The sequence below is a fragment of the Lonchura striata genome, chromosome 1 (assembly GCF_046129695.1).
Source record: "Lonchura striata isolate bLonStr1 chromosome 1, bLonStr1.mat, whole genome shotgun sequence".
Classification (NCBI taxonomy): Eukaryota; Metazoa; Chordata; class Aves; order Passeriformes; family Estrildidae; genus Lonchura; species Lonchura striata.
In genome coordinates, this window is record NC_134603.1 from 61,946,582 (window position 1) to 61,963,748 (window position 17,167).

Below are 17,167 nucleotides of genomic sequence, written 5' to 3' on the forward strand. Positions count from 1 at the left end.
ATGCCCTCTCTCTTATAGCTTTAAAAATACATATGCAACCGAAGTATTACTAATGCATATTGACCCCATTAATAATGTGGTTAACAGCAATTTTGTGTTTCTTCTCTTTTATCCAGGGAGAAAAGTCTATACAGGAGGGTATTTTAAAATACAATGCATAGGTATAAACACATTCTGATGGATATTAATGTGGGACACAGCTAACTGAGAAACAATCCTTGCTTTTGCACAGCTGAGATTGTGAAAAATTTCAATTTTTATAGAAAAATTTTTCTGCCAGAGCCAGAAAAAAGGTTTTTCTCACTTGCATATGAAACATACATTTAAAGTTTAGAGTATGCTTATCAGAGAAGAAAAAATTTTACCCTCTAAAGCAAAACAATTTTATATACCTAAAATATAATCATATAAGAGCTTTGATTTACAACCATATGGGAAACTCCAGCAGAGAATGGCCCAAGGCACTGACAGAAAATGTCCTGTGTTGGTACTAGCACTATTTTTAAGAATAGTTTTTGAAATATGACTTCATTGCTTTGCTAGGGAAGGACAGAGTCTTCAAGGTTTGGGCACAAATACAGTCTCTTGCTTACAGATGCTGCCCATCTGTAAGTTTACAGATGCTGCTCTGTGCGAGAGCGCAGTAACAATGAGGAATCCAGGAGAACCAAACACAGAAGCAAAATGACCCATATGTGTAGCCATAAAGAGGATGGCTTTGTTCGAGGAAGCTCTTCCTCAGGCCCTCTGCCCACCATCATGAAGTCTGGGTCAAGTCTGCAGCGCTCTGCCATCTGCTTATTGCCTGTGTGTGTGCTCTGGCTGTCCAGCCAGCTCTGCCTGTCTCCCTGGGTATGCTTACAAACAGAAGTGCTCCACCTGGCCCTTCACCTCAAAGGAAAAGTACATCAGTTCCTATTAACTTTGAGCAGCACTGAAGTGGTTTTAGTGCAAAGCCAAGGTGCTCCTTTTGAGAGAGAGAGAGAATTACTTTATGGTCAAGCACTGCATAAAGATCTTGTGGCAGGTTACTCATGGCTTGCTTTTCCAAATTGACAATCACTGCCTTTAATCCTTTCCAGTACAATTTGCTGGCCAGAACTCAGGACATTCTAGACAAATGATACTACCTATAATTATCTATAATACATACTTGAGGTTTGACTTCTCCATAAAGTTGCTTATGATTGAATGAAAGGTTTTAAAGAAGCACCAGGATATCCAGATTGTATCTTTTCAGTAGCAACCTATTTAAACATTTGAAGGAACAAGAGAATTATCTTCCCCCAAAGAAGTATTAATTACCTTAGATAATCTCCTAACCTAAAAAGCTATTTTAATGCAGAATTCTCAATTTGCAGAGATGTCTGGTGGAAAGATTTTATTGGTCTCTATTGTAGCCTTAGCATATTTGCAGAGTAATTAATTATGGTTCTTTTAATCCACATCAGCATCTGTTTTTGGGTATAAGCATTAAAGTCTTTCTTATACAGTGGTGGTTTCTTCCAGAAAACAAGAGAGGTGCTACAATGCTAGAAAGGGTTGAACATTGAGTACCTAGGATAAAATGCAGCAAGGAAGATTAATCAGTTCCTAGACTGTTTTCTGGAAGTTTTTTCTCATCAGGTTTTGGTGATTGATGGAGAGAATAATTTTCTTGTCTTTTTCACTTCTGATATTAACAACTCAATTCACTGAAAAAAAGAGCAAAAAATAATCCTGTCTGGCTTATAAAGCCTGTAAATCTTAACATTCAATATGAAGTTTAAGGGAAAATGTGTCCAGAGATCTCATAGAGACTTCTCTCTGAAAGAAGAAGGTAAGAATGTGAGGAAAAGAGCTTCTATGACCTTGTTAATGTCGTAGTGCTTAACAAATGCTGAAATATCCTAAAGCTGGATATATTTCTATTTAGTAGGCAGTTCCTAACTGCCAAAAATATCAGTGTTGTACTATACCAACAATGTAGTCTTATGAAGGAGCATAAAATCATTGCTGAGTTTAGCTCTGGCTTCAGTTTCCAGAGAAATAAATCTGAATGATTGTATCCTATGTATTTGAAGTTTAAAGTGAAGAAGTGCCACTGGGTCTATCATATACTGAGCCTCCTCTGTGAATGAACAAAACTGTTACAGTGCCTTCTATGTGAAGCAGCCAGGTATCCCCTATAGATGATGTGTCTGCTGCTTTTAATGATGGTTAGGTGGTGAATCATTCACTGGCTGTCTCACACAGCAGCCTCAGCAGTGCTGCTATCATAAGTGGTAAATGGCTGCTAAGGTCTGTGTGTATGTACTGACTTGTTTGGGTTAGATATCTGACATCTGATTTCCTTTCCTCCAACAGACTAATTCACTGAGGACTAGGGATTAGGCCTTAAAATCCCAAAGGGGCAACAATAGTCTGAATTTCCAAAAGCAGTTGAAAGGATGAGTCCTGTTGGGTACCTCTGGCAGCAGAGCCCTCAGAACCGGAGCAGCTACTGCAAAGTAGCAGTGACAGGCCAGAAATGTGACTACAGAACAGCAGCCCAAGTAACAATAATTATATAACAAAACCCCTCCACTATCATGCTTCCATGTTCCAGAATAATACTTTCACTCTGTAAGATATACAGAACCATAATTCCGTACTAAAATCAGTTTTGCCCAACAACACAACCATGAAAATACCCAGACAAAAATACTGTGGTTAATTGAGACTAAAAATGTGAGGAGTGTAGCTGAGTGGGCCATATGATGACAAGTGGAATTTGATTTCAGTAGCTGTAATGCTACTGTAAAAACAGTAGAACTACTTATACATTTTCTCAGAGTCATAATTAGTTCATGGAAATGATCTGGGAATCGCTCTGACAGTGAAGTCCAAAATTTTGTTCAATGGTGTGCAACAGTGAAAAATAATGCACTAAATATATGGGAGAGGATGAATAATAGATAAAACACATTACACTGATCTTCTAAAATATGAAATATTAGTCATCCTATCTAAAAAGGATGCTTTAGCATTTCTATGTCACATGAAAAAGGGCTTTACAAGATTGGTACTATCTACTAAAGAGAAAAGAGGAAAATAAGGTTGTAAACACACAGATGTATAGTAATGATTGGTGCTGCCAAAAGAAATGTGCAAGACTCAATTATCTTCTTTTTCCCTAAAAGAAAAATAATGTATGTCCAATGAGACCGAAAAGCAACATTTCAAAAACTGAGAAATGAAGTTCTTCACACTGTGTCTAGTTAGCAATTACACTCATCTATGCAAAGTTTGCAAGTGTCAAAACCCTCTGACATTTATGAGAATAACAAAAGTGTTCTGTTAGTGAGAGTATAAGAACTATGAGTTATATACAACTGCTCATTTCAAGTTACTACTCATTATGAATCACTGCTGAAATTTTTAAGCATGACAGATGAACTTTCAGATATGCACTACACATTTCTGGCACCCACCTCTGAAAGTATTTGGGCCAGTCATTGTTTTAAATGAGGTGGCGGACAAGAGGAGTTACAAGTCTGGTCAATGATAGTGGTTCCTACATTCCTAAGGTGGGAATATTAGAAGTACTGGTTTTTTTGGGAGGCAGAACTAAAAGTGGAACTGTTTATTGAAGAGGAATAAGTACCAGCAAGCCTCATCTTGTTAAGTAGCTGTTGTTAAGCAGCAGCCATTCATCCTGCCATTTTGGAACTGACCCTGCCCTATTTTCTTATTTTTGCCAATTTGATACATGTTTCCATGGGAACAGAAGAAGGACTAGCCACCAGCTGAGTCAATCTCAGCTGCTGGCTCCCAGCTCTCATGTTTTGTTCTGTTTCCTTGGAAACTGATGTCAAATGAAAGAGAGAAGTAAACCAGCTTTTACTCTTTAGTGTTTACTCTTTCTTTGGACCTGTGCTATATCCTCTGGGCTGGTAGAAGGTTTACAGATAACTTTATGGCCATTCAGTTTCCTTCTCTCTGGAGGATCTGCCAGCCACCAGAGTGTCCCAGCAGATGGAAGAGTTCTCAGTTTCAGCTACTCCTGGCAGGCCACCTCTTGAGAGCTACAATGGTAGGGTTTGAAAGCAGGCTACAGCATTCAGGAGACATTTGGCTTCCACAGTCTATAATATTTCAAATTGGAAGGAAAGAAATTAAATTTATTTTAAAAATGGTAGGGGAAACAGATGGGTGTAACGATATATAGAGAACAAATTGACTAACAAGCTTTGACCTGCATTAGGCTGAACACCCACAGAAACTACTTCAGCCAATTAAATTCTTCATTCACATCACAAATTTAACAAAGATCTCTCTAATCTGGCTGTTAGCTGACTAAACAGCACAATGTAAACAAAACCCTATAAACACATCTGTTTATGCATATATACATGTGCAGAAAAATAACATGATCTGATTTTTTCAAGACGTCAAAGAATTTGCAAAAATCTGCTGAAGTGCATGAATTTGAACCAGACACCTTCACCAGTTCCATACCTAAGTTACTCCCATGTTATCATGTGAATACTAACACTCCCTACCCCAGGCCACCCCACACTCCTTTGTGTATAATTTTGGACCAAAGTATTTTCCAGTCCCTTCAACAGCAGTATTGTTAATGAAAATGGATATTAAAGAAAAATATCTAAATCTGTGCAGCCAAATTCAAATTTTCACATAACTTTCACCAAAAAAATGTAGGGACAAGGCAATTTTAAAAGACAAAAGTCTTTCCTAAGGAAATGTTTTATACTTGATGACTACAGCTCTTAGTTAACTAGTCCATCAGGGTATAGCACCAAGCTCCCCTTGGACTTTCACACTTAATATATGCACTCCTTCCTGAATAGTCTTTACATCCCATCTCAGTTATTTTCACACAACTTTTACTTACCATTGACCTTGAATTACTATTGTGAGTAACTTTTAGAATTGTATATCTATATATAGTTAAATTTATGTACAGACCAAGTAACAGGTCAGTAGTATTAATTTCTTCAGGTTCTGAGAGCAGTCCCACAGAAAAGACAATCAGATACCCAGGCACAATATTTATTCCTCCAGTCCTGTTGTACTTACATCCGTCTCTTGAGGATCTACTCAACATCTGGGTGCTCAGAGAGCCATGCCAAACCAGTTAATGTGATTTAGTTATGGGTTAGTTATTTAAATAAAAACTTTATGCAGTTTTAATTGCTTTAAGCCAGGCTTTTCTGTCTTATTCAGAAAGATGTAAGATGTGCTCAGTTTATTTAATCTATTTATAGGTTTCCTCTATCTGAACTTATATATATAATTCCACCTTCCTCTATATCAGAAAGAGTTTACATCACAAACAAGACAACATTTATTTTTTACTGCTGCACCTGCAATGAGGAAAGAGCATTTCACTTTATGTTAAGCTTTGCAATGTCCATCCCATATTCTTCACAGTCAGCCCTCATTTATATTTTCTGAAATAACTTGATATAACCTCTTCCACTGAACAATACAGGCACCAGCACAAAGACTGAGACTTGTCCTGTAGGACTCTACTGGCTACATGCCTCCTTACTAGAAAATGATTTATTTCTTAGTTATGTTTCCTTATTCTAAAGAACTTCATACCTACTTGAAGGCTTCTCTCTTATTCCATGTCTATTTCATTTCTGTGAGAACCTTTGATGAAATAAATTGATGAGTCCTTTTTTGAGACCTAGCTGACTGTGTCAGCTTATATTCATGTCTGCTGTCTTCTTCAATGAACTTTACTAAAATTTTATGACTTATTCCTTCACAAGTGTGATGTCAGCTACTCCTCAATGTAGCATATACATTTCTAATCCTATTCCTGATTATAATCTTTATAAATTGGCCTACTACATGAATGTACAGATTTAAGGTTTCTATGGTGTCTTGAAAACATGGCAAGATATTTGCAACATTTTGCTCAGAAATTAAAGCAGTTCTGAGTTAATGATTACATACTCTTGTCAGCAGTTTGACAATTATTCTTTTGAAATGCTATAGAAAACCTGTGAGAATAGAATATTTTTCCATTGATTTATTTCTGATCAGTTTCCCTATTCCTACCAGCAATTCCAGTCACTCCTCACTGAGTTCATCAAGAGGGTTCTATCACAACAATCTCCACAAATCCTTCCACTAAGAATTTCGCTAAACAAAGCAGCAAAGCAATCATTTAGTCATTCTTCATAGCCTTATTTTCTGCAAGTAATGATCTTCTGTTCTGCTTAAATATTAATCCCAAGATTTTGTGGCAAACTTGCTGCTACCGGTATTTACAGAAAGATTTATTATTCTTTTTTCATTCATTGTAAGATGTTTTTTTGGACTGCTTTATTTTCTTCTACATTTAACTTACCAGACATTATGATCCTGTGTATTTTCCCCGTTTGGATATAATTTTTTTATTTTAAAGGATGTCTTCCTGCTGTTTTGTCACACTGAGTCTTTTCTTTTTCAAGTTTTACTTGATGCATGGCATGAAATTACTCTGTGTCTCATATATGAAGTTCCTAATACACTCTAAACCACCTGTAAAGATTTAACTCTCTACAGTTTACTCTTTAGCCTCTCTTTAAGACACTTTAATTTAATTTTCTTCTGCTTTCTGAAAGTGAGTGCTACTCTACAGACTTTTTTTGGCTGTTGCTTCTTCAGAGCTATCAAAACTAAGAACAATTTATTTGTAGCTATGGAAAACTCTTTCAGATATCAAGACTTTGGAATGGATTCTGTGTGCTATTCAGAATGAAATCAAGGGTAAGTCTCTGCCTGTGGGTTCTCTAATCTTTTGAATTATAAATGAGTTACTCTGAACAGCACATTTGTCCATTTTACATAGCCTTTTTTTTTTTTTTTTGGTTTTGCAATGTTTTTCAGTCCCTCAACATATCAGTCAAAGCTGACCTTTGGGCTTGTTGTGTAGCAATGTGCCTGGTGGCATTGTTATACACTTGTAATACGTAGGATTTCTGTCTCACTCATTGAAATTATTAATTTGGTAATATTAATTGACTTTTCTTTAACATACTGCACTACTCTGACACTGGAATGGCCTACTAATCTTTCCTGCATATTGGTATTTTTGTTATTACAACATCCTCATATATAAGGTTTCCTTGTATTGGTTTCTGCATTTTACATTTATATCAATGCTGGAAGCCCAAATAGGACATGTCTATTGATTTCTTTTTCTCTTCTCTGTCTTCTAGAATGGCATCTCCTTTGGATTTTTTTTCTCTATTTCAAGTTTATTACCATCCCAGGACAAATTAGAGTGAAACCTTAAATACTGGTTTTCCAGATATCAGAATGAAGTTTATTTTAAAATATTGATAATGTTATAATAAGAATGCATAAAAGGAAACATCACAGAAATAATACTTAATTGATACTAAGACATCAAAGAATATAAAGGCTACTGCCCTGGATAAAGGTTTTAAAATTTTACAAGAAATATTGGCATCCAGTATGCAAGCTACTACTTTCATTGAGTCTATCACTAATGCAAGATATTTTTACCTTGGGAATTATAAAAGGTAGTCCATTTCCTCTACGAGTTATTATTTATTAAACATTATCACTGTCTACCTTCCAAGGCCACAGAGATCCAATCTGCTTCATAGATATTTATGCTGGGTGAAGATAAGCCAGTCAGAGGCTTTCAAGCTGAACTCTAGAGTAAAAGATTTACTACACCATAGAATCACAGAATATTCTGAGTTGGAAGGGACCCACAGGGATCACTGGGTCCAGCTCTTAAGTGAAGGGAACATACAGGGACTGAACACGTGGCCTTGGCATTATCAGTGCCATGCTCTGACTAGCTGAGCTAATTGTGGGCAAGAGGTGAGTGTGAGTGCATGTGTACACATGCACCCTTTCAACTGTACTAAGTACATGTCTGAATTATCATATGGCTGCTGCACAGACTCCACTTTTTTGCTATTTCAGACTGTGCTTTCATTCCAACATAGCTGAGGAACTGAAACTAGAGGGACCTGGTTTCCTAAATATTTTTGTCTTGTGGCTGGATTCTCTTCAGCTACCATGTAGCAGGACGTTTAAAATATCTGGTTTTAGACAAAGGGATAAACTCTGTGACCCTTCTCTTAGAGGAGACACTATCAGAACCTCTCCTGGCTGTTTGCAGCAAGTCTGTTGTGGTCCTGTGTCCTTTAGAGCTGTATCTCAAATTTGTCAGATTTGACTGAAACAGGCAAAGTTTGTTAGGCAGTAGGAAAAAAATTGCACAGAGCACCCTAGCACATAAACATTGCCTTCTTAAGAAAGCAGGTCAAAAAGCAAACAATGGTAGAGCCTTGCAAATCTCTTCTACAGCAGCATCCACAGAAGCACCATAGTTCCTCGTGGGCAGCCCAGCCAGTGAGACAGTGAAGGAAGGATGCACTCCAGCTCACATAACTGAGGGAAACAGTCTGGCAGGGACCTAGCTCAGATCTGAGCATAATCATTTTGATTATGACTAAAAAGGTGAAATGATGAAAAAACCAAATTCCTAGTTCAGCCTAGGAAGAAATTAGTGAGGAAAAAATGTGATTGGTCTCTCCACTGGTCTGAAAAATTAGCAAAAGGAGAAATGTTACAGGCAGAGAAACTAGGAAAACTGACAAATAGAGGTAACATTATGGATTAATTCTCTTTTTTTTTTTTACATGGCTGCTTGAAGATTAGAAGCCCTTTGTGCCATCAAATGCTTTTACATTATGTGAAAATTAAACCTACATCACTCTTAGGAAATGTACATAGGGACACTGCTATGGTTCTTCTGCAGATCTCTGTACAGTTAGGGAAGTTTTAACACTGTCCCTACCTTGGCCTTTAACCTCTTTTATTTATCCAGCAAGTTTATTGTCCATATACCACAAACTACTTTCCCTTCTGGTGACTAGAGATCTGGATGCTTTATGGTTCAGTCATTAAAACTTTTAATATGGTATCTTATGGCAGCCACAGATGTGCTTTTCTTAAAGAAACCGTACCTGTAGGGTCAGGATGCCAGAAATCAGTTTGAAAACTGACAGATCCAACATTCCACAGGATTTCTGTCTCCTGTAACGGCCAGAGAGTCTCTAAAAATGTCTTAACTTCTCTTTGTACTTTTAGGTTTGGAATGCCTATCCTCAGCTTATAAAGCATGGAATTCTTGGACTTCGCAAACAGCTCCAGAAAAGGAGCCTGGATTTTAAAGTTCTGGGTTTAAGGACTCTTTTAAAGCGTTCTTGATAATTTACTGCTGTTGCTTCATTAAAATGAACTATTTTGTGAATAATAGCAGACAGCACAGGACATTACCAGTCTTTAGGCTTCTTGCCTTGGTTCCCTTGATTCATGTGTTTATGAAGACACAACTGACAGAGGGTCACCCAACAGAAGCCAAATGCACAACTGTCACATAGGAAGCTGATGAATATTCATAAACAGAACTCAAATGGTTCATTAGCTAGAATGACTTATTGCATTCATAACTTTGTAGCCTACATTTAGTTTAATCTTTATCACTTGGCTTAGCATTAACTGACAGAAATAATCCCTTTAAAATTATTTCACAGAATCAAGTGGGACAAGAAATATGCACTACAAAATATTGCTGAAATAAAACAGAAACTTGCCACCATTAGTGTTTACTATGTGGCAAACAGAGAAAAGATAATATGTGCTCAAACTCAAATAAAGAATTTACCATTACACTTTGGAAACCTAAAAAATTAAAAAATACAACAACGACAGCAACAACAATAATAATTATAGCAGTGAAGACAATTGTCATTTACTTTCACACAGGATTTTTGAGACCCGAAGAGGTGTGCTTCAGGAAAGTAAATTGCAGTTCCTCTCACTGCTTTTATAGTAACATTTGATGCACATACAATATTTTAATGACTACATTTTCTTGAATGATACTTTTATTTCCTTCCCACCCCAAATCCATTAGCTTAAAAAATATTCTGTGCAATTTACACTAATAGCTAAGAGTTCTAACAGTAAGTTCAAGCCAATACTATGCTGAGGAACCAAAATATCAAACATTGTCATGTGTGCATTCAGAGATTGTCACTTTGCATGGGCTTATATAATTCCAGGAGAATTTCAGTTCCTATGCAAAGTTCAGACAACTGGTGTGCAGCCCCATGGTCTGGAAAGCCCCAGATGTGGAAAAAAACACACTAAATTTTTAGTTTTATATATTAGATGATCAAAGAATATATACTGAAAAGTTCAGATGGAAATTGCAATCATTTAACACTTTTTCAAATATATGGTACTTAGGGTTTCACTTCACAGTTACTGCTGCTGTCTATGGACATTATACTCAAGTGAATCTAATAAGATTAGATATCAGGATTTTTAGTTCAAACTAAAGTAAAAAAGTAAAATTCCTTCTATCTGAGGTTATTTTAATTGGATTTTGTGAGTATTTGTCATAATATATTTGGGTTCAGATGAGCAGAGAAAATGTTCACAATACTGACAACTGAAGTATCACTTACAATACAATTGGAGCAAAATGAAATAAACAAGGTTCTCAACAAGCTGCTATGGCTTCAAGCTATACACACCCAGACCAGAAGTGTCTCCAGCAGGCAAATTTCAGTTACATTTTCAGTTTTTTATTGACAACTGTATTAGCTGGGAAGCCTTTCAAACTCTAAGGAATGACTGAGACAAATATTTTCATATTGTAAAATTATTTTTCAACTAAATCCCTTGTAGTTTAAGAGGTATTGTTATAAGTTATTTTCTGCAAATTATACTAAAAAAGTAAAATCTTGTCCTAATAAAATTCCAGAGATACACTTCAAAGTAAGAACAAGGTAAAAGCAGTGGAGCTAAACGGTATATATTTTCTTGCAAATGTTAACATCAGAAGATAAAAAACTTATTTTTCTTACTGATTGCAAGTATAAGAGAAGAGACTAAAACTTCTAGATCGTCGTTATATAATCTAGTTTTCAGATATCGCCAGTTTACATGTTGGAGGCAATAAACTCTCAAACAATGCATATCCACATACAGATATATGGTTTTTTCCTAGGTATAATTTTTTCCTGCCATGTTTCTTGCAGTCAGTTTGTCCAGAAAGCTCTACTTCAGCTCCACTTCTAGAAACCAACCAGAGTGTTGGAAAGTGTGTACAGCTGGCATTAAGCTATTACGTCCTGCCTATCAAAATTGCTCATGTGACCTTTCTGGGAATACCATTAAAAGAGGAACAATCAGTATGGGTGCACGCACATAAAATTACTGCAAATAAATACAGCAGTAGGTAACATAATTCCTGACCATCTCCACAAAGAATGCAGTCTAAGCAGTGACCTCTCCTGCACTTATCTTGAATGAGCTTTTACTGAAATTCACTAATGGGTTCTGATAATCTATTATTTATTGCAACAGACTCTAACAGAGAGTCTTAGCTGAGGGCTCTCCTGTGTTTACAACCCTTGCAAATAAAATGTCTCACAAGTGACAGAAATGTGGGACCTGCAACTACATACACAATTTCTTTTGGTCGCAGTTCTTTTTTTTCTATTTGGTTTTGAAAACCAGAACCCTTCCTTCCCCCAAAATACACAGCCTGACTTGCTTTCATGTTACCTAATGCATCTTTAGCTTAATGTTATGGAAAGCTGTAGATACTGATATGCAACCATTAGTATTACTTGGGCTTGAGGACATACCTCCATGTTATACTTTTCCACTGTCCTCCTCAAAGGATCCACAACCTGCCAGCAAATCAGGATGCAAAGATCAATCAGTAGCATCCCTCCAACTATCCCCAGTAGCTTCTGGTCTTTAATGATCTGGAGAGACACAAAAAGAAAAAAAAAATAAAGAAGAAATAGGGAGATTCCCATGAGCCACAGATAGACCCTATACAGCTTTATTCCTATAAAGGGAGAAAGACACAGGTTGCTAATAGTAAAGGTTTTTAACAATGAACAAAGAAAAGAAATATAGAAAGATGAAAGCAAGACAAATTATTTTAGTTCATTTCATGGTTATTAGAAGTATCTGAAGTGCTTTCCCAGTTCAAAAAACTTTGGGAAGGCTCTCAAACATTTATATTGAAATCCAGGTTTAAAATTAACTCCCAGAAAATGAGAAAAATATATTCTAGGGAGGCACTACTGTGTTTATGCATGCAAATATGGAAAAATGTTCATCAGCATCTCAGAGTAGAAGGCATTGAGGTAGTTTTCACTAAGATTTAGTGCTCACTCTTTCATGACCTTGGATGTGGAAAATGCAGAAGTTATCAAAACTTTATTTTGGAGGTTTTTTGTGTCTATGTATTTAATATTTGTCTCTGTTACCCAGGGAACAGGATGGAATGATGTATTTTTTCTGTATTATGAAGGTCAGATGCACATCTAGTGTAAAACATGCTTTTAATTTTGCTTGGGGTTTAGGTTCAAAAAAGAAAAATAAGAGCTGCTGATAAAAATAAAAATCCAAGCCATGTATTAGAGTCTTTTATAACTGCATGCAATCCCTATGTAATTTCTACTGTTGTACACATAGCAGCACAGAAAAAATGCACTGCAATTGCATTATTTGCAGTTGCAAAGCTGTAATCATGTTGCAATATCAGGTTTAAATTAATTTTATTTCAGTGCTCTTGAGTCCATGGTCAGGGTTTCTTAATTAATATCTACCTCTATTATAAAGAACACTCATCTGATACTCAAAAGTTTTTGCCAAGTTGCTTTAACATGGACCAATGCACATATTTTTTCCAAGTTTCCATTCTGGGAAACAGCTGACTTAATCCAAATGAAATATTCAAAAATATTAAGCCTGAGAAGCTTAAGAAAGTTGTGATTATTTCAGTTCAATTTGATGAAACTATTAGGATTTCAAAAATGCATTAAAAAGCCAGAAGTGTCAGCTAATCTTAATAGAGGCAAGTTTAGTATTCCTGCATAGAATAAATTGTATTTGCATTACATTCTTATCAAGCTGAAGGAAATGATGAAAATGACAAAAATTTGAAACAATGTATAAAGAACTTTAGAAACTCTGGTTTTCATATTGTTTGGTGTGATATCTTTTCTATTTTGAAAGATGTTTTGGAAACATTGTGCACCCCTTTTTGTTAATCTGCTGGTTTATTTGATCGATAATTTGGAATAAACTAAGAGTAAAATAAAGGCTAGAAATCAGAATGAGCTAAAGGACTCGATACAATATTTTCATTTCCTGAGATCTGTTATGTAAATCCATGTAGCTAGCACTGCCATAAAGCACTGGATGCTTTCCAATGTTTGTGGCAGCAAGGAAGCAGTACACCCATCCCAGAATTCTGAGACAGCACAGGTACGTCTGGAGAGGGCAGGGTGAACGGGGAGGGGGTGGCTTTCATGGTGATATGTCTTGCTGCTGGATGATTTGGCAAGGAGAGAAAAAGGTGCCTTGATGTGCTGTGCAGGGGGAGGAAAACTGTTGAAATGTGTTTCTTCATAACGCTCAAATGAAAGCAGGTATTAAGCAAAGATTCTCAGACACAGCTTGGTCCCTTGTCATGCTTGGGAAAACAGAACTATGTCTGACCTTTTAGCTGTTTATCAAGTGGCAATCAAAGCTGAAAAGGAACAGGTTAGCCTTTGCTAAAAAAGCCCATGTCTTTTTTAATCTCTTTTCTAATGCCTGCAAACAAGCCTTGGGTGAAATACATGGAAGAGAAAACAATGGGGAGTTAAGTCCATAGAGAACATGGATTTAGATGAAATGTTGACACCTTAACTCAAATTTCTTTTCCTCTCTCATAAATGGCTAGGGAGATTATTGTCTTGGCATATTTTAGTTGGTCTTCCTTTTTAAGTGATGATAGTTTTTTTTTCAGTGAAGGCTGTTGAACTATTATGTGTTTAGTCTTTCTCAGTAGTCAGTGGGCAGGGACAAAAGGCTTTAAAAGACAATTCATCCCACCTATCCTGGGTAAGATTTAGGGTCAGAAAAATTAATGTTATGAAATATGTCCCTCCCTTCCTCAATCCCTGCCCCCTAAGAGGAGGTGAAGACAATTAACTTCAGCTAACACTATGCATTTGATTAACTACAAGCTATGTGAAAGTATCTTGCCAGAAATGTCTCCCTCTGCTCTTCTAAGCCAAAAATGTTCCTTGAAAAAAAACCTCAAACTATCTTATCTTTCAAATGGAAATAGTGCATATTTTACCTAGGATAGGTAAGCAGCCCAATGTCTTCCATATTTGTATGAGCTATCTTCATATTGCAAGTAAGGTTGCATTGGATTCAGATTTACCAACCCCTGGTAATATTAATCAATCTGGTACAGCAATGCCAGATGCAAAAGAGTAAAAGGACATTATTAAAAGTAGTAATACTGATAATCCACTCGCAGAATCAAAATAAATTACTTCTATTGATGATCACATTGCTAATATTATCACATCACTTCTTGCTCTTGTACATCTTTCATTTGACCTTGCACTACTGCAGATCAGTATTTTTTTTCACTTTTAAGTTTAGTAGCCTTTTTTTGGACAGGTAGTTATTAGAAAAAGATAAGAGTAGAGATACCTCAAAGAGTTGAGCTCTTCCTTGGATACCTCTTGGAGTAATTTTTTCCTGCATTACTCTGCCCTTTTTTGGACAGAAGGGGAGTTGTATAACAGCAGCTGTCACTGGCAGCAGGTATTATTCATCCCTTACTTCTGCCAGACAGCCAGGAGGAAGGCAAGCAAAGGAAAGCCCATAAGATAACATAAGTGACCTACACCAGCACAATGAGCTCTGCAAACACAGTGATGCTGGTGCTGCTGCAGGCTGAGAGGGCTGAATGCAGGGCACCTGGGGCTGCCTCACACACCCATCACAGCACTGCTCTGTCCTTGGCAAAACCACTGCTGGAATATAGCTCTGAAGCACAACTCTCCACCAGAATGCTAGCTTTCAGAACAAAACACCGAGGTTCAATAATTTTTCATTTCTGCCTGTTACTAACAGCTCATCCTAAAAAAGAGATTTGCCCTGAGAAATGCCACTGGTATATCACTAACAGCATTTCTAAAAGGCTAGCTGCTCTCTCCCTTCCACCTGCAGGAAGCCAGCTTTCCCTCTCCCCAGCCAACACTCCCACCCACTAGAACTCCTTAAGTTCAGTACATTCACTCCTCAGGAATCACCAGATGCACTGAAGGAGTCTTGACTCAGATCTTGCAAATCCAACAAATTCTCTGTCTGATAAAAGAGTCATGAGCTAGTGAGGCTCCTCACAATCAAAAAATGTCATTTTTCTTTAAGAGGAAGGCTCTCATTTTTTCCCTTTTCATTTTCCTTCTAGCAAACAGTAAATCAGCCTTTGGAGAAATACATGGTAGCTAATAAAATCCATTTATGCAAGTGCTCCTGAATCCTAGCTGAAGCCAAGCTCTCACACAGCAGCATCTGTGAGTCATATTTTCTACCATCTGCGATTGGATAGGTGAATCTGTCTAATCCTGGCAGATCTGCACACTGTTATAAATGCCATTGCCACCAGTCTGGACTATATATCTGGATATGAAGCGATCTGTCCTCAAAATAAATTCACTCTGAACAAAAGCTGGTAGGTCATTTTCTTCTCATCACTGTATGAGCAAATCAAAATTATTCTGAAAACTCACGACCATGAAGACAGATCAAAGTCCTTACTCTCCACAGACCTTGCCATCTGATCACAGGAGATAAAAAATCTGCCTAAAGCTCTGGGATAAAGTTTCTGCTCATGGAAACTCTTGAGGATTTTCTAGAACTATCACAGGCTGTACCACCTACCATAGTAACTTCAACTGTCCATTTCATTATTATTGCATAAACCTTTTGTTGGGCTATTTTAATTTGCTTTCTAAAGCATACCCATTGTGTCCTGGATGACCCTATCATCCACCAACTCATGGGATCACCTGGAAAATTGGTAATCAACAGTACTTAAACATTAGGTTTGTTTTTTATAATTACGGCTGGGGAAAATTTTCTGTTATTTCTTATCTTACTAGAAACCAATTCTGAAAATGTTTATGACACAGCCCTTAAAGTTGAACTCCATTCTAAACCATGAAGGAAGAGTCTTACATATGAAGACTTACATCTCCAGGATGCAACATTAGTTTTGTACTCTCTGATTTCCACAAATATCTTTCCAGCATGACTGAAGAGTTAATTTACTCCTGTCTTTTCTTCAAAGTTAGTTTCCTTGTTACCGGATCACTTCCATTTGTCAGAATAAAGTATCTTTAAATGTAAAGCCATATTAGCTACATCTTTGTGGCTTGTTTGTTTGTTGGGTTTTTAATTGAATGCACAGAAACATAGAAAGGCTAGAAGTGCTTTTGCATTTATTCATAGGTTTTGATATAAATATATATATTTTTCTTTTCCATTTAAAATGTAGGATCTTTTTTGCTTAAGAAGGAAATTCTGGTTTCTCTTATGTATATCAACCCTGACTAGTCTAGCTGACAGAGTAGTCCCTTGCCTTCTGGCACTAGCTAGATAAACACTTAATGTTATTAATTAACTTTTTTTTCAGTTGTGTCTTTCCCAGACTCCTGGGATGGAATCTGTAGAGAGAAACTCTCTTCAAAGGATCCCACTGTGAAGCTTCCTAGACCTTATTCAATTAAATGAATATCACTGACATCAATTACAAAAGCCCTCAGAAATCAGAAACCAAATATTCTTCTCCCTGATACATACAGAAATCCTGCTGATCAGAGTCCCCCCTCTGAACTGGAGGGGAAAGAAAGAAAACAGAGTTTGCAGGGAAGAAAAATGTGAAGTCTGTGAGCTTGCAAAAGGGACCATAAAACTACTTGTGAACTTGCCTTCAGGATACTTTCTCCACTGCATAAACTAAACTTTAATTTCTCTCAGTATGGCTCAGGGACACCTTTGACTTGCTCCCCTGCATTAAGTGGGTCGGTGCCAGGAGGTTGGGGATGCAAAGTCAGTGGTGGGTGGGTGAACTTTACCCTATGTGGGCTGAGAGAGATTCTATCTTAGAGTTATTAAAGCCATTAATATTTTAGTGAGCTATACTGTAATACATTCTTAATTTCTATTGTGTAATGGAATGAGAAAAAAGGACTATTGAAAACACATTATGCATTGTTCCCAGTAACTCCACAATGTTTTTTTCAACAGCTATTATGAG

At 36.8% G+C, this 17,167-nt stretch overlaps 1 protein-coding gene across 1 annotated transcript in view; it reads right to left on the reverse strand.

The window, feature by feature from the left end:
* GABBR2 (gamma-aminobutyric acid type B receptor subunit 2) overlaps positions 1 to 17,167 on the reverse strand; it is a 453,073-nt gene that overhangs the window by 117,133 nt on the left and 318,773 nt on the right. Inside the window, exon 14 of the mRNA XM_021528727.3 lies at positions 11,688 to 11,810. Coding sequence (XP_021384402.1) covers positions 11,688 to 11,810 — 123 coding nt within the window. The remainder of the gene's footprint in view (positions 1 to 11,687; positions 11,811 to 17,167) is intronic.